At 51.2% G+C, this 23,881-nt stretch overlaps 1 protein-coding gene across 1 annotated transcript; it reads right to left on the bottom strand.

Moving 5' to 3' along the window:
• Positions 1 to 103: 103 nt before the first annotated feature.
• VWA5B1 (von Willebrand factor A domain containing 5B1) lies at positions 104 to 20,344 on the bottom strand. The gene is made up of 21 exons (XM_070955973.1): positions 20,206 to 20,344; positions 19,324 to 19,470; positions 18,850 to 19,072; positions 17,902 to 18,047; positions 16,530 to 16,661; positions 15,870 to 15,994; positions 15,138 to 15,314; positions 13,931 to 14,041; positions 12,908 to 13,110; positions 12,379 to 12,493; positions 9,866 to 10,051; positions 9,197 to 9,398; positions 8,664 to 8,857; positions 5,679 to 5,874; positions 4,866 to 5,201; positions 3,630 to 3,767; positions 3,163 to 3,282; positions 2,568 to 2,642; positions 2,302 to 2,362; positions 1,715 to 1,838; positions 104 to 793 (listed from the first exon to the last, which is right to left on the bottom strand). Exons 1-21 carry the CDS (start codon positions 20,342 to 20,344, stop codon positions 104 to 106), a joined length of 3,840 nt encoding a protein of 1,279 aa, XP_070812074.1.
• Between the last annotated feature and the right edge of the window lie 3,537 nt (positions 20,345 to 23,881).

The raw sequence follows: 23,881 nt of genomic DNA, 5'->3' as shown, positions 1-23,881 counted from the left end.
CCCTGGCATCAACCAGATGGCCGCCAGCCTGGCTGAAGTTGGATGGAGCTGGGGCCCTGAGCGGCCTCCCTGCCTCTGCTCGCCCTCTTCCCTCCCCCACTTCCTAGACATCCTTCGGGTTGTAACACAGCAAGTTGAACTGGAGGTTTTCGTTCCAGTGCCGGAGCAGCACAAAAAGCTGTTGAGCAGCTGTCTTGAGGGCCGGCAGGTTTCGCCCTTCCGGGATGTCCTGCTCTCCAAGCCACCGGCTGGCCTTGGCGGCCACCAGCTCCCACTCGATGAAGTAGGAGGCCGAGCTGTGCTCCAGCCACGCCAAGGCCACCGCTGTGGCCCAGAGCATCCCCTCTGGCTCGGTTCGCTGCTGGAGCTCCACGTCGAAGAGCCACGCCTGGAGTTCGGAGGTCTCGGTCTCCGAGCCTCGGCCGCTATCCGGCGGTGATGGGGCGTTCTCTGGGGTAGAGAAGCTCTGGATGGTGATCGAGGGAGGGGACAGGCTGGTCTCGGCCTTGGGGACTCGGGAGGAGCTTTCTGCTGGGCCTCCAGAAGGATGTCCATGCAGGGCAGTCTCCTCCTCCTCAGCCTCTTGGTGGAGAAGTTTCCCTGGAACATCAGCAACACTTGCGCTCTTGGCTTGTCCTGGATCTTCCACTTTCCTGGAGCTGGTGGAAGGGCTGGGGTCCATGCGGTGGCAAGCAAACGGTGAGGTCCACCTGAGCTTCTCCAGGGGGATGTTGATGGCCTCAGAGAAGGCCTTGTTCAAGAGGAAGGCACCACAGGCCAGCTGGAGAGACACCTGAGGAGAAAGGCGAAGGAGAGGACCTTAATGAAAGAGTTCTTTCATCTCTTAAGATGTTACGAACTTCTCAAAAGCACAGGACAAAAAAAAAGCTGAGAAGGGCTGACCCCTCAAGTCCAGTTCAATCTTCGTAGCCAGGTTTTCCTCAGCCAGCCCAGCTAGAAGGTCTCAAAGCATTCGTCTGTTCTCTCCCCACGTCCAGCAGGAACATCAGAACCTTCTGACCTTCTCTTGGGACGTGGAGAAGCTACCTTTGGAGGCATATCTCAGATTTGGAGAAGTGGTATGGATTCTCTTCTGAAAGGACTCGCCTGATGACCGAGGCCAGCCCCCAACAGCAGAAGCTCAAAGGCAAATTAAGGCTGCTCAAGTCCCCCAACGGAGACCTGATGGAGAACCAGGTTTCTACAAACCTAGGATGGAAGTTTGGTTAAAACCACACAGCCCAGCATTGGGCATCGGACTTTGGATAAGATAGGGCAGTGAAATGGTCCATCTGCAAGGCATTTTTGCCTGCATTATTAAGGGCAGGGGTCTCCAAACTCAGCCACTTTAAGACTTGTGGACTTCAACTCCCAGAATTCCTCAGCCAGCCTTTCTGGGAGTTGAAGTCCACAAGTCTTAAAGTGGCCGAGTTTGGAGACCCCAGCATTAAGGGGTGGAACTGCTGTATCCGATTTGAACCTGGTTTGTAGCTTCTTTTGGTTCAGACCTGGCTGCTCTTTGGCATGCAACAGAAATAAATTTCCTCCCGCTTCCTGTTTAGATAGATAGATAGATAGATAGATAGATAGATAGATAGATAGATAGATAGATAGATAGATAGATAGATAGATAGATAGGAAAGGAACATCTCTTTCAACTTCCTCAAAGCTAAATTTCCTCAGGCAGCCCCCGTGCCCCACCCGGGATGCTCACCAGTGGCAGATAATCGACATTTTCATTTTCATTTTCCGAACTGAGTTCGTTGCTCTTGGCAGGAAACTTCCCCATGAAGCCTCGGGCAGCCTTGGTCAGGAGTCTGGTCTTGTTAAACGTCAGCCTGGATGAAGAAGAAACCGAGCCAGAAAAGAAGCAATTACACATCCAGACCCTTTTCCCCCTTATGGCCTCTTTTTTTTTTTTATAAATCAAAATGTCCCACATTCTAACAAAACTCAAAACTGGTTCATTGTTCTCTAATTGATAGGAAATGTCTCCTTTGTTCTAGGTTGGATCTTTCCTTGATTCGTTTCCATTCATTCATTGCTTGACCTGAGTTCCAATTGTGGCTATCGCAGAATGTGCAAAATATTTTAAGCTTTAGCTCATCAAAACACGGGAAATGTAATCTTTAGAAGACTCAGAGAGGGTGATAAACCCCGTTTATTGCTAGGAAACTAGTAACACTTAATACCAAATTTTAAGAAGAATTCCTGACAAATTTTCTAAAAAGTTTGCCTATTTTCTTCTGTTCTTATGTGAGTAAACAGCAACCACTGTTGGGGACAAAAAACGAATTTTACCTGGCACCAAAGAAGTTTTCAATGGACTTTTGAGAGGAAACGGATGGGCTCCGTAGCGACCCTGTAAAGACAGGTGAACGTTAGCAATGATGTAGGGTATAAATTGGAGTAGGGGGCCTCCAAACTTGGCAACTTTAAGGCTTGTTGACCCCCCTTCATAGGAAACAGCTGCCAATCAAAGAGAATGACCCTGAGCTGCCAATCAAAGAGAATGGCCCTCAAGCTGGGCAGACCCGAAGGAATAAATGTTTTTTTTTATCTCCTACCGTCTGGAAAACTCTGGCGATTCCCTCCGGAGGAAGAAAGTGAGCCAGAAGGAGACAAAATATTCTCTTCTGCGTCTGGAATGGAAAAAAAGCAGCCCCGAATCAGAAGCTCCTGAAGCTTTCTGAGCAGTAAATTTTGTTCAGGCACGTAAATGTTGGTGCGCAGCATAACTCGGAATAAAATTGGTGCTGCGATGCTGATCTTTGGCCCCCGGGAGCTAAATTTAAGTTCGAAACCCTTTTTTTTCAACTGGTTTGTTGCAGGAGGAGGATTAAGGAGCGTAAAGAAGGGAAGCTCCCGCCGGGTTTTTCCACTTGGGTGGAAATTAAGGAGAAAAGCTAAAGCATGGATGGTTTGATCTGGCAGCCACGCCATGGAGGGACTGCTGAGCAATGGGCCTGTTGCCCTCTCAGAATAAATAAATAAATAAATAAATAAATAAGCAGGAGCCTGGATGAACTTCCATGGCTGGTGCGGAGTGCTCGCCTCTGTTTAAGGACGAGGGGATCTAAAGGCTGCTTGTTAGGACCTCAGAGCTGTACAGGTAGTCCTTGACTTATGACTGCAATTGGGCAGGATGAAAAGAGAGCTTACTTGCGTTGGGCAGCCCACCGTCTGCGCCGTCGTGAATCCGCCCCCAACTAGCCGAGAGTCCTCTGTGCCGTCGGCCCTCGAACCCGGAACTCCGTTGGCTGGAGGGCTTCATCAGCACACCTCAACAAAAGACGGGGGGGGGGAGGGAGGAGAAAGTCCGTCTTAAAAGGGCTCAGAGGACCAAGGGCTGCTCTAATTCAAGGAAATATTTCGGAGTGATGAACAAGGGATAACAATCTGGCCCAACAACAAAAAAAATAATAATAGACCTGGGTCTTTGACTTACAACCAGAATTTCCAGGTGGTTGTTAAGTGAGTCACACCTGACTTTACGATCTTTGATGGGCCACGCTGGCTGGGGAATTCTGGGAGTTGAAGTCCGTGCATCTTTAAATGCCCAGGGTTGAGAAACACTATCTGGGTTTTGAATGCCAGCGCAGTATCTTCACAAGAGCTTTGAGGCTCACCTGTGTTGGGATATTTAACAATGGTTGTCAAATAGTTGTTGCTGCTCAGGTCGACTGGCACAAACGCTGTGAATTTGCTGATCACGTTGCAAGATTTGCTGGTGTGCACAGCGTTGGCTTGGTACCGCCGCCCGGACCCTGTAGACAGAGGGACCAGAAACCTCAGATAAATTGCATATTAGCTGGACTCAGGATATTCGCACAGCTTTCGGTCTCCCGTCATTTGTGCTGCTCAAAAGGTTCTGCAAACATTGGAAATGCCATCAAATACCAGGATCTATTATCATCTATTATCATGCCCAGACGCTAGAGACTATTGGAGCAGAACAAAGACATGGTTAGAAGAAATGATCCAACAAGGCACTGATTTAAAACCTGAGCTGTTCCTATTGGGCATACTACCAGAGAAAATTAGTAAAGAAAATATATACTTGATTATACATATAATAACTGCAGCGAGGATAGCATTTGCGCAAAGATGGAAAGCAGAGAAAATTCCTTTGGAAGGGGAAGTAATTAAAAAAAAAATCTTAGATTGTGCAGAAATGAACAGATTAACTTTGATGATTAAAGAGAGGATACGGACTATTATAAGATATGGGGGAAATTTTATGATTGGTTAAAAAAGAGATATAAAGATTGTGATAATTAAATTAGGAGAATGTTATATTAAATGTATTGTAATTTGGGGGGAATATCGCATCAGAGAAATAGAAATTATCAAGGAGAAATGAAGATAGGACGACTAATAAAAAGAAGTAGTGGTCACGGAAGAAACACTGAGAAGACACACAGAAGGATTGGTGTATTATGTGTTTGTTTGTTTTAAAAAAAAACTTTTTAAAAAATTCTGCAAACATCAGGTGGAAAATGCATGTTTTTTTTTTTATAATTTTCAGTTCCATCACAGCTGGGGAATTTAGGAGCCCCAGACCCATTTACAGAACTGGAGTTCCCTGCTTTGCATTAAAACGGCCAGGCATGAATTTAAGAGCCGTGTGGAATTTGCCTTGTGGATGTTCAGTAACCAATTTAGCCTTGTTCCAATTCTGGGCAAGAAAGAAATCTGCCTTTTTCAGGAGAAAATAACCTAATCTGTCAGAAAAATATATTTAGGGCAATTCCAACACTTCACACACAGAAGGTCTCCCCAGAGAATGGGACAGCTGAAAAACCAGTGAGATGATCGGGGCCACCTAAAGAAGGCCAGAATTTAATCCAGGGGTGCCCAAATACCATGCTCGATCTCAAACTCCCTCTCGGCCAGCTGCTCAAAGTCCTGGACGATGGACTTGGCAGCCAGGTGGTGGAAAGTCTCGTTCCAGATGTCTTCTTCTTCTTCTTCCTCCTCCTGGCCCTTGTCTTCTCTGCTTTGGAAGAGGGGGCCGAGGTCGAAGGCTATCTCCCACTTGACTGGTTCGCCATTCTGGAGCCCCTTCACCAGGGCCTTGCAGAACGACCTTCGAGACCCCCTCCAGCCACCACTGGCTGAGGAACCCGGTTCCAGATCAGGAAGGTCCCAATCCGAGGTGGACTCAGTTTCAAAGTTGAAGGAAGGATGTTGGGCAGACTCTGCAAGAAATGTCAAAGAGATGATCACCTGTGGTGGGAATCCATAAGCCATGTGGGGATATCTAACCTGCTTTCTGCGCAGGGGGTCCTTGTCCCACTCCCGAGAGTCTTACAAGAGGAAGCAAGACATTCCCTAAACCAGCCCCAGGTGGCTCTGGTCCTTCACCCCGCCCCAATCCCCCCCCCTACAAATTCTCTTCTCCTCTGCAAGGAATCTGGAAGGCAATTTTGCAGAATGAGAACTTGAAGGAAATCTGCAGGAGTTGTTGTGCGCAACACGAAGAGTAACTCAACTTGCGGGATGCTCTCTTTGCCAAGGGCTCCGTTCAATACATCTGTGTGTGGGGTGTGGATGCGTAGGCTCCCAAAGCCACCGGACACAAGAGGCCTTGTGGGTTGCCTTGTTGGGTCATCAACAAGGGGTCTACAAGCTCCGAGAGCATCCTAGAGTCAATGCAAGCCACCGTTGCAGCTTACCCTGTTCTCCAGGGCTTCGACCATCCGAATAGGTGTATCCCAAAAGGGAGCTGGTGTCTTGGGCCCCGGATCCCGTCCCTGCCACTGTCTGCGTGGGGCCCCTGTGCATCTGTCGCAGGTCCTGGAGCAGAGATGGCCGCCGGGCTCCGGCTCCTCGGATCTTCTTTGCGGTTGGGGTGGGGCTGGCTCTGAGAGGCTGCTCAGAGGGAGACACATGAGGGGGGGGAGGAGGAGGAAGGGTCACACTGCCCCCCCAACACACACACACACACACGCGTGACTCAGTAAAAGTGTTCCTGAGATACAGCAATCAGAACCAGTGACTCTCTTGTACAGGTAGTCCTCCACTTACAACAGTTCGTTTAGTGACCGCTCGGAGTTACAAGGGACTCAGGAGCATTTTTCACCCTTACGACCGTTGCAGCAACGTGACCAGGGTCACCTGATCAAAATCCAGGCGCTTGGCAAACGGGTTCGTACTTATGACGTTTGTGGTGTCCTGGGGTGACGTGATCCCCTTCCGTGACCTCCTGACCAGCAAAGTCAATGGGGAAGCCAGATTCACTTAACGACCATCTTACTAATTTCAGAAGGGAAGCAATTCACTGAACAGCGGTGGCAAGAACGGCTACAGAATAGTCCAAGGCTGACTTCGCAACTGCCTCGCTTAGCCACAGAAATTTTGGGCTGAATTGTGGTCGTAAATCGAGGACTACCTGAAACACTGACACATCCAGGGCAAACAACGCCCGGCTTTGCTTCGTGCCGTGTTTGACTCCAGGGTAAACCTAGTGTGAGAAAGGAACAACAACGCCAGCATACGCACAAGCCTACCACGGCCGCCCTTGGGGTGCGACAAGCGAAGATTGGGCACCCCTAAAACTCAGAGCCGAAGGGATCTGGGGGTTTTGCTTCTTGCAATGAAGAACCGATGCGGAGATTTGCTGTCGGCCAGAATTTAAGTCACAAATCATCTTCTACGGGGGGAGGGGGGGGGAAAAGCTAGTTTTGCGTCACCTCCGAATTCTACCGATTTGTTGTCTGTCCAGGCCAGGAAGTCACAGCCAGCTTTGACAGGCGTTGATGGACGCTTCTCGGAAGGCAAAAGAGTGGGTGGGCCTGAGCCCCCGAGAGCCAGCCAGGCACAGAAGCAAAGGAAGGAGGTTTTGACTCGAGCCACTGTTTTAATTACTGCACGGAGGGAGAGAAATGGGAGATTCCCCGATTCCGGTTGCCTGGTAACCACCAGTGGCACGCAGGGACCCTTTTCGGGGTGGTTGTGGTAGGTGTGTGCTGAAAAGGCCACGCGTGGAAGCTTGGACACGGGAGAAGAGAAGCCACGGAGGTCTTTGGCAGGGATGAAAAATGTACATTTTTTCCCACACAAATGGTCCTCGAGTTACGACCACAACTGAGCCCAAAATTCCCATTGCTAAGCAAGACAGTTGTTAAGTGAGACTTGCCCCATTATATGACCTTTCTTGCTACAATTGTTAAGTGAGCCGCTGTTAAGTCAGGAACCGGGTCGTTAAGTGAATCTGGCTTCTCCATGGACTTTGCTCGTCAGAAGGTCGCAAAAGGGGATCACACGATCCTGGGACATTGTGACCGTCATAAATATGAGTCGGTTGCCAAGCGTACGAATTTTGATCGCGTTGCCACGGCGATGCTTCGACGTGGCCCTAAGTCACTTTTTTCAGTGCCGTGTTGTAACTTCAAACGGTCACTAAATGAATGGTCATAAGTCGACTACCTGTATCCTCAACTTAGGACCATTTCTGCAAAGGAGTCCAGTTAGGTCGTAAGTAAGAGGCCTTCCTTTCCTCTGTGGGGCTGCCTTGGACCCAGAACGGAAGACGGAAGACGGAAGGGAAGGATAGAGGGTCTCCTGCTTGGGAAGGGGGCTGGACTAGAAGACCTCCAGGGCCCCTTCCTTGGATGGCTTCCTCCGGGGGGCCTCGACAGAGCCGGCTCTTGTGCCTCGGTTGTCTCGGCTGGAATGCAACAGGCTGGCAGCGGGCTTTGCGCTGCGAAGATGGTGCGGCATTCACAAGCAGCTTTAAATTCCTTGAAGGTCTGTTTGTGGCCCGTAGGGATGGCCGTGATTTCATGAGACGATGGCCCTAAATCAGAGGCGGAGGAGCCAGCCTTTGCGGAAGCCAGCATTGATCTAACCATCATCCGCTCGAAGCCCTTAAATCTCCGCTGTCTCCTGCCAATCTCGCCCCGTGGAGCTCCGGTGTTTGTTTTGAGGCTCCTGCACAATCCACCTTGGGTTGCTATGGAAACCTTTGCGCTCACAGACCGGTCTTGCTCCCTGGAACCAGTGGAGGCAGCTGGGTTGCAAGGGGCGGGGGGGTGGCACTGCAGCCTGCCAACCCTAGAGATAGCATCGATCCCCCCTCACCCTGGCACATCTAAGGAGGCCCAGAAGTGGCACCGTTCTTCCTTTGCTTTCTCTGGGAATTCCCCCGGGGGTGCAATTTGCTGGGAGGGGCTGCTTGGTTTTTCTGCTGCTCTCTGGGTCTCTGGCTGCAGCCTTCCAAGTCCCACTAAATTCCCCGGGGCTGTTTTCCCATTTGGGAAACACGGGGATGATTGTCCTATCAAACACACCACATCGCAGGCACAGTCTACGCACACCCACCCTGTTGCTGCTTCCTCCTGCACAAGAATTGCACCAACATTTGTGCGTCCACAAAAAGAACAATGGAATAACAGAGTTGGAAGGGACCTTTGGAGGTCTTCTAGTCCCACCCCCTGCTCAACCAGAAGACTCTAGCATTCTGGACAAACGGCTGCCCAGTCTCTCCTTCAAAACCCACAACTTCTGGAGGCAAGATGAATTGTTCTCCCTGTCAAGAAATTCCTCCTTATTTTGAGTACGGATCTCAGAATACGGAATAACCGAGTTGGAAGGGACCTTGGAGGTCTTCTAGTCCAACCCCCCTGAAAGCTTTCGGTCGAAGCATCCGGGATCCTCACCTGAAGCTCCACCTGCCAGGGCTGAGCGTCTGAAGCGATCCAGCTGAGGTCCTGCAGGTGGACTTTCCGGAGAGGATTTGACTCCTGGACGAAGCCAGAATCACTGGCCGTGGGGACCTTCTGCGGGGGCTCCTGGTCGGCAATCTGATTGGTGCTGTAGGCCCTTCGCTGGGATGTCGTTATGGGGTCAATGCCTGAGAAAACACGAGGCCTCCATCAGTGGACGCAGCTCAACAACAAGCATCAAACAACTGAGCATCCTGGGTAGGAAAACTGGTTGGGTTTGGGGGTCCTTGAAGAGCAGGAGGTCTAGCATGTCAAGAAAATAAAATCTGCGTTCCTGATGTTTATACCAACATACTTCTTTTTTCCTTAAAAATTGCACAAATTATCCACGTTCTTTATCTTTCCATTAGTTCAATGTTCTCCAGTTTACTAAAAAAAAAAAATTCTGCAAAGCAAAGGAATAAATGGATATAAATATTGGCAGATATTGTAGAATACGATCCGTGGCTGGATCCGTCCAAACCCACCTGAATCTATGTCCGATTCGCTTCCCATCTCCCCACTGCTCCTCTCCGAAGGAAATCCACTTTCAGGGTCCTTGGTAATCTCCCAGTTCTCCAGCCCTCCTCCTCCTCCTCCTCCTCCTCCCCCTTCTTCTTCTTGGGAGTGGAAGAAAACAGAACTTCCCGATTCTTGCGAATGCAGCATCCTGTACCGGCGCCTCTTATCCTGGGGAGAGAGAAGATCAGGTTGGCATGCATTCGTGGCTTCAGTGGGAGAGTGCCAGGTCTCTGTGTAACACTTTGGGAAGCTGACCGAGTCACTGGAAACCATGGTAGGACAACTACCATGATGGATGCTGATAAACCAGGATTGGTGGGTGGAGCTACCTGTGAGAAAACCCAAGCTTTGACCTCTTCTCCCCCAGAAGACCCGTGATGGTTCTTTATTGGTCAGGGATCTCATATCAAAGATCTTTGGGTTTTGGCTTGAATACAGGAAGTCCTTGACTTACAACGGTTCGTTTAGTGACTGTCCGAAGTCACAGCGGCACTGAAAGAAGTGACACGATCGTTCAGTGTAGCTTCGTTCATGCGTTGTGTGTCAAGGAGCCCTGGACCTGAAGCTCCATCAACCACAGATGACTGAGCACGGACATCGAGGCTAGCAGAGGTCAGCCGGTTGCGTCCACTCACCAGCCGGGGGTTAGAGACATACAGGGACGTGTCGCACACAATGCTGTAGGCCACCAGACGGTCTCCTGGGAAAAGGCAGCTGGCATTGACTGGCGAAATCAAGGCTTCCGTCGTCTCAGGAAACACCCAGTCGACAGAGACATCGCTCACCACTGGCGCCATGGCCTTCTTCAGAGACCTGATCATCTAAAACCCGGAGGAAAAAGAGATTTTCAGATCAGATGTTGGTCGCTGCCCTTAAAACACGGAGTCCTGATCGCACTAACCCCCCAATCCAAGTAAACCCCAAACAAAATCCATCTGCTTTGACTGGTCCGCAGGGAAGACCACTAAATAACACCTTGATAAGATCAGGTCCTGAAGAGGAAACTCAAATCCTTTGTCCACCTAATGAGAAGGAAGGACTCCCTGGAGAAGAGCCGAATGCTGGGAACGAGGGAGGGCAAAAGAAGAAGAAGGGGACGGCAGAGAAGGAGGTGGCCGGATGGAGTCACTGAAGCAGTCAGAGTGAGCTTCAATGGACTCCAGAGGAGGGTAGAGGACAGGAAGGCCTGGAGGAACGCTGTCCATGGGGTTGCAATGGGCCGGACACAAGTTCGCAACTAACGACAGCAACCACAAGATCACATTTGGAATACGGCATCCAGTTTTGGTCTCCACAATATAAAAAAGATGTTGAGGCTCCAGAAAGAGTGCAGGGAAGAGCAACAAAGAGGATGAGGGGGCTGGAGGATAAAACAGAAGAAGAACGGTTGCAGAATTGGGGATGTCTAGAGAGAAGGAGGACTAGGGGTGACGTGACAGCATCTTCCAATGTTTGAGGGGCTGCCCCCAAGAAGAAGAGGGGGTCCACCTCTTCTACCAAAGCCCCCGAGGGCCAGACAAGAAGCAACGGATGGAAACTCCCCAAGGGGAGAAGAAACCTAGAAATAAAGGAGGGATTTCCTGACAGTGAACGACTTGCCTCCAGAAATTGCAGGTGGAGGTTTTTAAGAAGAGTCTGGGCAGCCATTTGTCCAGGGTGGCATAAGGTTTCCTGCTTGATCAGGGGGCTGGACTAGAAGACCTCCAAGGTCCCTTCCAACTCTGTGATTCTGCGGTATTACTTTTATTCTAATGATGCAAGCAGTAGAATTCTGCTGGCCGCATTCTCCCCTCCTTTATCACCTTCCTGAGGACGAGGGGAGGGAGGGAGGGAGGGAAGGAGGGACAGTTAAAGGCCTTTAGAGGTTTCTGACGTCTGACTGCCTTTGTGGCAGGTCTCCTGCGAACACGGAGCTCTTCTTGGAAAGAGGCGCTTTTCTAATCCCCTCCTTCCTGCCTTTGGTACTTCTGAGCCGCTGCTGTCTTCCAGCTATGCATTTTTGCCCTCCTCATTGGCCAACGATGTTTCTGACAAATCTCATAAACACCTTCTGCCGCAAGCAGCTGGCATTTTCTGACCTTCAACCATGCCAAGAGGTCAATTGATGCCCTCTCTCTCTCTCTCTCTCTCTCTCTCTCCCCCTCTTTTCTCTCTCTCTCTCTCTCTCTCTCTCTCTCTCTCTCCCTCTTTTCTCTCTTTCTCTCTCTCTCTCTCTCTCTCTCTCACTCTCTCTGCTGATGCCCCTCCTTCATCTCACAGATTCGGGAGCTGAGCAAGAACCATATATCATTATTGGGGGTGGGGGGGTCCTTTCATTCTCCCACCCCCTCCTTTTGCAGAAGGGAAAATGGAAAACGCTCAGGGTTCGTAGCAAGAGAGACTCTCGGAGACCATCTCTGAGAGTCCTTGGGGGCGGTTAGATTTTTACCCGGCAAGCTTTTCAGCTCACCCTGATTGATCCAAGTAATCTACTGCGGAGTAATCCCAGGAGCTCGCTCGTTTCTCTTTCTTAGCCCAGGCCATCTCACGGGGTTCTTGTGGTGGGGGTACAGAGGAGGAGAAATCCTTCCATTTGCTGCATTTGGGGCCATCGAGATGAGGCAGATTATGAAACAAAGGAATAAACAGAAATGCCCTTGCCTTCTGTTGCTTTGGAGAAATGCGTCCACTGCCCTCTTCTCTGTGGCAGCCCTTCAAATATTGGACGATGCCAGCCTGTCAACCCTGGTCCTTCTCTCCATTAGATTAACCTTACCCAATTCCTGCCACTGTTCTTCACACGTTCTAGCCTCCAGTCTCCTAATCATCTTTCTTTCTTTCTTTCTTTCTTTCTTTCTTTCTTTCTTTCTTTCTTTCTTTCTTTCTTTCTTTCTTTCTTTCTTTCTTTCTATTTCTTTCCTTCCTTTCTTTCCTTCCTTCCTTTCTTTTTTTCCCTCTCTCTCTCTCCCTCTCCTTTTTCCCTCCTCTTCTTCCTCCTCATCCTGTTCGATAGGAACTGCATGAAATTAACCTTCATCCTTGGGGTTAAATGAGAAAGCCATTCCTTTAAAAAAGAAGTGAGATGGGAGGAGAATGGGTTTTTTAGAAACGTGGGTGGGACCTTTTTTTCCTGTACGGCCTCAACTGCAGCAGTCCGAGGGGCCCCCACCTTTGGCTGCACCCGCTCCCCTTCGGCCAGGAATTCGGCGCTTCCTTTGGTTACGGCGGCCAGGCCCTTCAGCAGCCTCCGGCAGGCGTTCTTACCGATGCCGAGAGTGTAGCACCTGCAGCAGGAAGAGAGGAGAGGAGAGGAGAGGAGCAGGTGGGCGAGGAGAACCAGCCTGCAGCCCCCAAGGATTAAGGGAGACTGGAAGGCCACTTGTCAGCGATGCCACCGTGGGAAACTCAGGCTGGTTTTTTCTGCAAACTTTGCCCACAGATTTAACAGGAGAATCTTCGCTGAAAAAACGAAGCTCAGCAAACCGGCAACTTTGCCAAAACTCCAGTGCTTTGTTGTCTTTGTGGGCTGGCAAGTCAACCCTGATTTCCTTTCTCGGGACGGGGTTTGTCCTGGCTGCTTCCTTGCAAGGGCAGAGAGGGAGGGACTGCCCACACACCCACCCACCCTCAGCTGGTTTCACGCCCTCCTCCAACACCCGGGTCGGCCCCTCTTGTGGCCCGAATCTCCCCTGGCCCACCTGGTGGAGGAGGCGTGGCTTCGTAGGAGCTCCAGGACTTTGCCCGTGTTCCCCCCCACCCCCTCCGTCAGCAGGAAAAGCAGGCGGGGGTGACCCCGGTGGATCGGCTGCCGGATGACCCACTTCAGAGGCGGCAGGATGTTGGTGCTGCCCATGTCCGCCCGTATCTTCTTGATGCTCTCGCAGGCCCCCGCCAGGTTCTCCTGCAGGAGAAGCAGAGAAGGGGCTCTGGACACACCCAGGAAGGGGCGTTGGGCCAACCGGTTGACACCTGGCCAAACCTCCTCTCCCCCCACACACACCCCCGGACTGGCGAGGATGGAAGGAGGGAAGAAGGACTGACTGGACCTTGATGGAGGCAGCTAGAACAGAGTTAGGTTCCTCCTCACCAGAAGGAAAAAATACAGGTAGGCCTCAAATTGCAACAGCTCATTTAGTGACCGTTTGAATTTTCAACCGTCCTGAAAAAAGGTGACTTAGGACCGTTTTCCACCCTTATGGCCGTTGCAGCATCCTATGGTCACCTGATCAAAATTCAGAGGCTTAGCAATTGGCTCGTATTTATGATGGTTGCAATGTCACGTGATCCCCTTTTGCAACCCGGTCAACGAGGAAGCCAGATTCACTTAACAGCCGTGTGACTGACTTAACAACTGTGGCAAGTAAGGTCATAAAATGGATCAAAACTCGCTGAACAACTGTCTTGCTTAGCCACAGAAACTTTGGGCTTAATGGTGGTCATAAGTCAAGGACTTCCTGCATTTCAAAAGGGAGCAGAGTCTTCCCCCAAGTTAGCTCTGACGTATGGCCTGAGGCTCTGTTCACACAACAGGCTGGCTCTGATCCCCGAATTAACCCGTTTTGAGGCCGGCATCGGCTGACCCAGAAACCGCCATTCCCACCACCTTGGTTAACCAGCGGAGGTTAGGAGGAGCCAACCAGGTGAAAGCAGCCCTTGCGTCAGCCAGCACGGGTGTTAGAAGGGAAGCATCCAGGGTGGGCTGCAAAAATGCCTCCCTTTACCTCCGAGTAGACCTGGCTGGCAGGGAAGACGGCCTTGAAGGTGGATCCGAAGCCAATGATGTTGAAGAGGCAACCCGGCACGAGGCTCTTCAGGATGACCACCAGGGCGTCCTGCCAAAGCAACAGAGACGCTCAGGGGTCAGAGATCCGAGGCTTTCGCGCTCCAGGAAACGGAGGCCCAAGAGATGCCCAGTTCCAGCAGGGAGTCCTCGGTGAAGGAGAGAGTGAAAATGCACTCTGCTCACCAAGGGCACTGATGACGTTCCCTAGTTGGGTCATGAAACGTCTGCAAGGAAACAGCCAAGCTCGGAGAGCACCAATGACCCCACAGCTCCTCCTCCTCCTCCTCTCCACAACCCCCCCTCTCCTCTAGCACTGATGATGTTCTCTATTTGGGCCATGAAACGTCTGCAAGGAAACCACCAAGCTTAGAGTGCACCAAGGACCCCATAATAATCCTCCTCCTCCTCCTCCTCCTCCTCCTCCTCCTCCCACAGCCTTTGGGACTTTGAGTGACTTTCAAAGATGGATTAATGAATGGTGAGTCACCACTTGAGAAACGCTGCAAGGTTTTGGTGCAGGCAGCCTCCAAGCTCAGGGAAGGCAGTCCTGGCAGGGAAGAGACACACCAAACCTGTCCATTTCTTCCTGCCAGTGTCACGCAGCGTTGGGCGCTTTGCATTCCAGGCATGCCATGAAATCATGTCGTTTCGAGGGTTGGTAGTTGCTGTTTTTTTTCGTTTGTTTCCTATCCCTGTTGTGCAGTCTGCACACCAGAAAGGTTGTGTGTGTGCGTCTAACTCTCCTTTCGACTGCAGTGCAGTGTTATGTTGCAGAACTTCAGCAGCTTGAAGATGGGTGGACTTCAACTCATACAATTCCCCAGCCCTAATCCCTTTCTCTCCAATCTCTCCACTCTGGAGAGCGGGATGGGAGGGGAAATAAAACGAGCATGGCTGGCTGGGGAATTCTGGGAGTTGAAGTCCACCCATCTTCAAGCTTTTGAGGTTGTGCAGCAGTGCTTCTAAAGGGTGTTTTGTTCCCCAATTTGTGTTGCAGGAAGCTTTCTCATTCCATGAGAATTCGATAAAATGGGACCTGAACCCAGCCGGACCCCTCTTTCTCTCTCTGCCTCCAAGCCCTCCTTCACGGCACTCCCCTCAATCCAACCCCCTCCCCCCCCACCACCACAGCATAGCCATCCTACCTTCACCCGAGCGATGTTTGTGCCAGCCATACTTCGGCTGCGGTCCACCAGGAAGATGAATTCTCCATGGGTCATCCGGAGGTTTGGCTGCACCGTTTTCAGATCTGGGCAGAAGTTCAACATGATCACCGGGTGGTGAGGGATGTCCTTGTGAAGCCTCTTGCGGATAATTTCGGTCTGAAAGGACCAAGGAAGAGAAATTAAAAGACATTTTTAAAACTCTTCTGGCTGCCGGCCCATCTGGGGAAATTCGTGGAGGGAGAACTTTCCCTGGGGCTGATTAGAGGATGGGACAAAGACGGACCGATGGATGGACAGGCAGATAAGAGAACCAGAGGGCAGCAGAAGGGGAGGGCTGGCCAGAATCGGACAATTGCAAACAGGTGGGGACGCAGAGACGTTCCCAAGCTGCTCAGATCTAAAACAAAGTCCCAGAGGTGCCTTTTTTTGGAGAGGCAACTGGACTTTCTCGTTTTTCTTTGAAAATGTTTCACTTCTCATCCAAGAAGCTTCTTCAGTTCCATAGTCTTCCAGTCCTAATTGTGGTTGAAGGTCAAGGATTGGGTGTCCAAGTTGCATGTCTGAATGGATGGCCCCGCTTTAAGTAGGGGGGGGAAGAGCTGTGGACTTCGGGCAGAATCTGGGGAGGAGGGGGGTTAAAGGAATAGAAAGGGGGTCTTTGCCCCACATGTCCCTCCTTTGGCAAAACCCCACACCCCTCCCCCCGCTCACCTTTTTCTCAGGGCTGGGGTCCTTCTTGGTGCCTTTGATGAAATCGCTCCGCCCCCTCAGGTGCTGCTCGTACTGGGCAGGGGCCATGTCCCCCTCCTCCATCAGGACGTGGGGCATGTGGGGCTCTGGGAAACAAGGGGGAGGGGAGGAAACAACTGGATAATCAATGGAGGGACAGGTAGAACTCTCCGGAACCACTGATTCCTTTTGAAGGGCAAAGCTTCGCCCTTTTTAAAGTAAGTAAGCCACGATTTTTGGCTCTCATTTGGACAGCTGCGATTTGCAACAAGCCCAACAATCACACACACACACACACACAGAGAGAGAGAGAGAGAGAGAGAGAGAGAGAGAGAGAGAGAGAGAGAGAGAGAGAGAGAGATCAAATGCAAACAGGGACTGGCAGGGACAGTTCTCAGAAAACAGAAAGCCTGCTTATCACATGGAAGGGACCCCGGAGGTCTTCTAGTCCAACCAAAGCGGAAGAGCTTCCACCATCCCAGTCAAATGACTGTCCATTTTTTCTTCTTGAAAACCGATGGGAGCAGCCACAACTTGAAGCCTGCCATGTTTCTCTTCTTCCCCAACAAGGGAAAGACCCCTCACCCACCCACCAACCCACCCACCCTCTGGGCTAAGGAGCCAAAGAGGCTTCCCACCTACCGCTCGGGTGGATCAGGACCTCCACTGGACGGTCGAAGGTGTGCTTGTTGGCCAGGGTGATGGTGATGCTCCTGGCTGATCTGGCCGAAGGGTCGGCGTCCGCTCGGATCTCGTGCGTGGGGCTTTCCACTCCTGTTTTGTGGAAAGGGGGAATGTAGAGAGAGGGCCTTAGAGATCATCTAGATCTGTGAGGAAATAGTTTTGCGGCTGCCTAAACCTTCAAGATGGCCACTTAGCCTCCACTTCGACTGGCTCGTATTTATGACCGTCACAATGTCCCAGGGTCACACGATCCCCGTTTGCGACCTTATAGCAAGCAAAAATCAGTGGGGAAGCTGGATTCGCTTACTAACTGCAAGTTAAGTTAGTTGTTACTAACTTAACAACTGCAATGATTCACTTAACAACTATAGCAAGAACGGTCGTAAAATGGGGCAAAATTCACTTAGCTATCGTCTCGCTTAGCCACAGAAATGTTGGACTGAATTGTGGTCATAAGTCAAGGTCCACCCATCCATATATTTTTATTCCCTCACTAAAATACCATGTTAAAAGGTCATTTCTGCGATCGAGAGGCAGTATATGGGATTTTGACCCGATCTCAGGATGAATCAGTTTCCATTAGATGCATTTAGCAAAAATGGAGGGGAGATCTGATTAGCATCTCCCGCCTCTAATGTGCAAATTAACGGCAGCCTCAGCTTCTCCTTTGTGCCCTTGAGAGCAAACTCTGAAAACTTCTCTGGAGGATTGGCTGTAAATATCATATTGCATCTCTTCGGGAGGCTTCGACAGTGTTTTTAATTATATTTATTCTGATCACTTTGATTCATGTGGCCGCGTGGGCTCTAAGCCCGGCCCTGCCCTCATTTCCTTGCTCAGCCTTCCAGTTGCCAAGCCAAGTGTCCGAATTATGATCACGTGACCATGGGGTGGTTGCCATAATTAAGTGTGAAAAATGGTTATAAGTCCCTTTTTTCAGTGCCGTTGCAACTCCGAATGGTCACTGTTGTAATTCACAGACTCCCAGTATGAGGCCTGGCCATATCAGCACCCTGGAGAGCTCCCTGGATCCTTCAGTGGGGATCTGAATGCAGGTCTTAACTTTGAGGGCAGTGGGCCCTCTGAAGGCCACCTTCTGGGACACTAGTTGGTTGACCACAGGGTGGACAGGCTGCTGGATGAGAGGAGCCAGGGCTCCCATCCACCAGCCATGGCTTAGGTTCTTAAGAGAGGCCTTTGCGTGGCCAACTGACCAGCCCAAATAATAAGTGAATCTGGCTTCAAGCAGGACCAGAGATCTGGGTGCCCAGAAGATGGTTTTCCTGCCTCTTATCTCCACCTCCACCTTTCCTTTGATACCCCAGCTGACCTGCCAATAAACACGGTCCTCGGATCTCCAGGGAGAAGCTGAACTCGTACTCCGCAGGGTTGGTGGTCTCGGCTTCCAGGAGATGCGCCAGGCAAAATTTCCCTGCTTGTTCTGGAGAGAGTATCCCACTGCAGTGCCTGTCCCTGCTGAGGAGAAGGCAGTTGGTCAGAATATGTCTGTCTGTATGTGGAGGAGGAGGAGGAGGAGGAGGAGGAGGAGGAGGAGGACTGTGGGGTCTTGGGTGCTCTCTGAGCTGGGTGATTTCCTTGTAGACGTTTCATGACCCAACTAGGGAACATTATCAGTGCTAGCAGGGAGTGGGGACAGAGAGCAAACCCCACTAACCTCCTAGCACTGATGACGTTCCCTAGTTGGGTCATGAAACGTCTACAAGGAAACCACCCCGCTCCAAGGGCTCCACAATCAAAGCGAGCTTTGGAGCCAGGTATAAACCCCAAGTGAAAAAAGGACGTTCAAAGCTGAACCCACCAATTTTTCAACCCTTCCAAGATGCTCTTCTTTAAAAGTCTATATCCTAATAACTTGGCATTTTTTTTTCTATTCTGCTGCTGCTAGCGCATTAAAGAAGTTCTCCGTTTTGTTTTATTTCCACAAACAAAGGCCCGGCATTTGGGATTTCACCGCCTGTCTATTTTATTTAACACACACTTTCCCCATCATGAAAGCCTCCCACAAGTGGTTTTGATGAACTGCTGCTTATCCAAGATTATTTTCCCGCTCGGAGCATTATTAGATTTTTTTTTTTTTTAGGAAAAGGTCAGCCGCAACAGCAATCTGACTCAAAAAAGGACTTTTTTCTTGGGTTTTCTCCTTGTCTTCTCCTGCCTTAACCCAGGAGACTAAAATCCGTGAGGATCTCAACTCAGATCTCTCCTTTCAAAGCAAACTCTGGCAGAAGAGATTCCCACCGGGCCGGGGGCTGCTTACAAGGGGAGGTGGTGTCCAGAGAGGCTGCTGGTCAGATCGGAGGCTTTCTGGGGCACACTGGGGGCACAGACGGCCGGAAGGAGGACCCTGACGGCCCCGGTTGGGAGAGTCTGGAGCTCAGAGGAAGTGCTGATGCAGATGGACACATCCACTTGAGGGGGAACGATGCCCACGCTGGCCACAAAGACGATCCTCTCCAGGTCTTCATCCAGAACTACATGGCCTACAGGAAAGGAAGTTCAGACGACCCGTGTCTGCTTAGCAGGCCTCGTCTACGTTTCATTGAAGGCTTTCAAGGATCTTTCTTTCTAAGGCAGACGTGTGGACTTCAACTCCCAGAATTCCCCAGCCAGCATGGAATTCTGGGAGTTGAAGTCCACAAGCCTTAAAAGTTGCCAAGTTTGAAGGCCCCTCTTCTAAGCCTGTATATTACCTGGGTTTACCACTTTGCCCCCTCCCCTCCGCCTCTCTCACCCTCCTCATCTGGGGGTCTTCCGTTGCTGAAGCAGCTCTCCTCGATTCTCGCCTTGTCTTTGATCTGCACCGTTACCACCCGCTCAGAGATCACCGCTTCGAAACCCACCACCGTTGTGTATTCGTCCAGGGGATAGACAAACAAGCCTGGGAAGGGAAGGCAGTTTTTCAGCGGAATAAAACCTCCCCGAGAGAGAGAAAAACGACCGAGAGAAACAGCCCCCCTCAGGATGATCCCTTGGCCCGTGTGCTTTGGCAACCCCAGGGTGAAATATGGAAGCCCAAGGGGTGTCTTGGTTGGCACCCTCCAAATATAGGTAGTCCTTGACTTAGGACCACAGTTGAGGCTAGCATTTCCATTGCTAAGCAAAGCAGGTGTTAAGTGACTCGTGCCCGAATTATGAGCATTTTTGACATGATTGTTAAGTGAATTACGCAAAGAAAAAAAAATCTGCTGTGAACCCTGTGTAGACATCAGGAAGGGCATCCGGCCAGTAAACGCTCAGCTCCATCCAGTTGCTCTAACTCTACCCCAAATTAAGGGATTACAGGGTTGTAAAAAGGGAGTGGGTTTTTTTAAAAGTGAATCAGGTGGTCATTAAGCAAATTCAGCTTCCCACAATGACTTTGCTCATTGGAAGCTGGCTGGGAAGGTCACATATGGCGATCACGTGATCCCAGAACGTCAGTTGCCAATTGCCCAAATTGTGATTGTGAGGATGCTGCCATGGTTGAAAGTGTGAGGACCAGTTATAAGTCACTTTTTGAATTTTGAACGGTCATAGGTCGAGAACCCCCTGTAACTCTGGACACTTCTCATCCCCTCGTAATGCAGGAAAAAAAATAGAAGAATGAGACTCGGGGAAAGGCAGTCGTATTGACCTTCGAAAGGATGGTTCTCAGAGTTGCGGTAGGACAGACAGGCGGTCATTCCAAAGGCGTAGCCACTGACACACGAGGTGACCTCTGAGGCAGCCAGAGGGAGGACGGTGCTGGTCGTCCAGTTGACCAAGCCCGGCATCCTGGCGGCCGTCTTAGGATCAGAGCAGAAAAGGACCCAGGACTCCGTGTCTCTCCTCTGAAATAGAAATATCGCATCAGCCCTAAAATGGCCACAAGCGTAACCGTCCGCCAGGCCACTGCAAGGACTGGTTGGTGGGCATAGAAAAAGTCTGGAGTGGAAAATCAGAGGCTCTTTGACATTTGGGCGATTCCCAGACGAAGCGGCTGTTCAGCCCCCCCATGAATCTGCTCTGCAGTTTTCACTTTCCCCCCCCCCCCAAGAGTTTGAGAATCGGTTTCGGAGATCTCCTTCGGAGTGTTTTGCCAGCGGATGGGGGGACATTTGACCAATGGGTTGAGATTGGCTTCTCTAGGGATCAAATCCTTAATCTGGTGATGGTGAATATTTTCCTTCCTCCTCCTTGGGAACCTCATGGCGGGAACCTGCCGCTGTTTGTGGGGCATTTTCTGCTGCTGAAACTTTGCAACACAACTCTTGGGGAGGGGGGGGCTGAGACAGATGCAGCTGCAGAGGGGCTGTGCTTGGATAGAAAGCAGAGGTGGGCTCTGGCCATGATGGGCTGGATTTGTGCACCCCCTGCCTCAAATTTTGTGGCCCTGCCTGCCTTTATGCTCCGGAGCACTAATAAACAGCCAAGGGGACGCTTGGAGATCCAGACGGATCCCAAGAGCAACCATTGGCCCTGTGGTCGGTCAAGGGCAGCTCTAGACAGATGTGCCAAGGGATCCGTCCCACTCTCTTTATGTTCGATTTCCTTTTGGTGAGGATGAGTGATTCATTGCCGAACAGTGTCTCTCCCTCACAGGGTAATAAATCAAGGGTTTAGTCTTCCCAGTTGGAAGGGAGGGAGGGAGGGAGGGAGGGGTTGCATACAGGCTCAGCGTCAACAGGAAGGGAGGGGGAGAGAAAGCGAAGGCGTGGGGGGGGGAGTTTGCACACATTCCCAAGGTGTGCCAAAGAGAACCCACCTCCAAGGGAACTGGTTTTCTCACTTCCTTGGGTTCTAGGATCTCTGAATGGCTCCCTTACCATTCAGAGGCTGAGTTGTCAAATGCACTGAAGCTTCCTTCAAATTGGGCTATTTTCCCACATGGTGTCTCTGGGGGTGACCCTCGGGGCTGACCTCCATGTTTGGGGTAGAGAAACAGGTGAGGGTTGGGCTCCTTCCTTCCTTCCTTCCTTCCTTCCTTCCTTCCTTCCTTCCTTCCTTCCTTCCTTCCTTCCTTTTCTGTCCCTGTCTGGCAAAGTGGACCAGTGGATCATTTAATTTGGAATTCAGTTTAAGAAAACTGAAGCGATAGAGGGAGGAGCTAAATGGAGCCTCCCCTTTCAGGGACTGTCTACCACCAAAAGCTTAAACTGAATGAAGAGCCATTCCTGGGACCTAATGTTGGAAGCAACCAGAAGCAATCAGAGATGGTTTTGGTCAGTGATGATGGCTCGGTTGGCACTCAGTCTTTGCAGCCGTCTCTCGCCAATTGCCCTTCTCTTTCGGTTAAGCCCTGGGCGGAAGCTGTGCCCCCCAGAAGAGGTCCGGCCAGCCCAGCTGTGCCTGCTGAGTCTGCCTAGTATTGGGCCCATTAATTCAGATTAAGCACAGCTGCAAGATTCGATTAGCTACTGAATCACAGGACCAGGGTTTTTACGTAGCGGCTGCGACCGCAGCGAGGTTGACCGAAGGCAGGGAGGGAGGGAGGGAGGCGTAAATGTCCCAGGAGGAAAAGCTCCCATGTTTTCTCTTTGAGGGCCTTAAACGTCTCTCACTGGCAATCTTCACCCCCCCACCCCGGATTTTAAGGGGGGCTTCAGACAACCATGTTTGCCATTTCCCTCAAAACCAGGGGCTTTTCCGGGCACAAATACCTGAACCGCTTAGTACAGGTAGTCATCGACTTACAACAGTTTCATTTAATGACTGTTCAAAGTTACACCACCACAGAAAAAAAGTGACTTACGACCAGTTTTCATACTTCCGACCAGGGTAGCATCCCCACTGTCATATGATCAAAATTCTTAGCAATGGACTCGTATCGATGACGGTCGCAGTGTCCCAGGGTCCCCTTTTGCGACCGTCTGGCCAGCAGAGTCCCTGGGGGGAGCCGGGTTCACTTCACAACCTTAACGATGGCGGCGATTTGCTTAACAGCTGTGGCCAGAAGGGTGGCGAAATGGGGCAAAACTCATTTAATGGACGCCTCACTTAGCAGCAGAACCTTTGGGCTCCGCTGTGGTCGTAAGTCGAGGACTACCTGCCCTCCAAGCGAAGTGACGTTTTGCAGAAGATGCCAGTGTGGTGCACTAATTGTGCCTGGCGTTGTGTGCTCTGCCTAGCAAAAGGAGGACTAGGAATCCGCGATTCCTCTTCTGATAACGGAATAAGAGGCAATCTTATTTATTCATCAAGTGGATGACATTTATAGGCCACACTACCAGCAATTGGAGGTGAGATACTGTGAGCGCACGAACAGAATACCGGAGTAATTGCGACATGTTGCTTACTCTGTGATAAAGACGCATTTGCTCCCTTCTGCTGCTTCCCAAAGCCCACCCAGAACAGAGGGTCCCACAGAGGGGAGAAGCGACACAATTCCAGCAGGAGAACCCCAGAGAGTTGCTTTCCAAAGGGGTTCCTGAAGGAAGGGGGGGAGCAACGACCAAAGGCCACGTCCAGGCTGGCCACAATCCTGCAGCACCCCCCTGGCAGCAGAAGCCCCCACCCTCCGCAAAGGGGATCTTGAATGGATGAGGGCAGGCAACAGGTTATAAGATGCCAATGGAAAAGTGTGAAGGCAGGACCCCCCCCAACTCTGGGGGGCTTCGGGTGAAAACGGGACTCAGGTGCAAAAGACAAGGGGGAGCCACTCTCTTGGGGAGGGTAGACCGCCCACCTGTCCCCCGCCACTCAAGGGTTCACGGGAGAAGAGGGGACCGCTGCTGGGTTCATCCCAAGCCCCCCCCCAATTCTTCTCTATGGAGATGAGGAGGGGGCCGATCTTCAGGTCCCTCGCAGCCTCCCTGGTGCAGCCCTTGTTTCCCCCCCCACCCCACCCTTCCCACGGGACAGCAGCCGTCCAAAAGAAGCCGAATTGGGTCCCTTTGCTCCGAGGCTGCAGCTGTCGTTCGTTTGCAAACACCCTTTACGCACGCAGAGCCACAACTGTAGCTGCGGGGAGGGGGGGATGTTGTGTCTGAAAGCAGCTGGAGACCTGGAGCTAAACAAGGGAGGGGGGCGCAGGTGGCGCTCTCTCTTCCTCCCTCCCTCCCTTCCTCTTTTCTCTTTCTCTCCCCTTTAGATCAAGGCTTTCTCCCCCCCTCCCCCGCTTTGTCCCAGACTCAGCGCGGGGCGTCAGAAAAAAAGCGGAGACTTTTGGGGGGCAGGAGAAAGTCCCCGCACAGAGGCGGTCGGGGGACTGGACGGAAAAACAAACCGGGAGCGAAAGTCGCGAGGGCTTTGTTTTGGGGGGGGGTGGAGTGGGCTGCTCTTACCTGGCCGGAGGGGCCGGTCGGGGGTCCCGGGACGGCTGCCCTCCGGGA

This window comes from Pituophis catenifer, unplaced genomic scaffold, assembly GCF_029215685.1.
Source record: "Pituophis catenifer annectens isolate HBS135680 unplaced genomic scaffold, rPitCat1.0.hap2 SCAF_18, whole genome shotgun sequence".
Classification (NCBI taxonomy): Eukaryota; Metazoa; Chordata; class Lepidosauria; order Squamata; family Colubridae; genus Pituophis; species Pituophis catenifer.
This window is presented reverse-complemented; position numbering and strand designations above follow the sequence as displayed.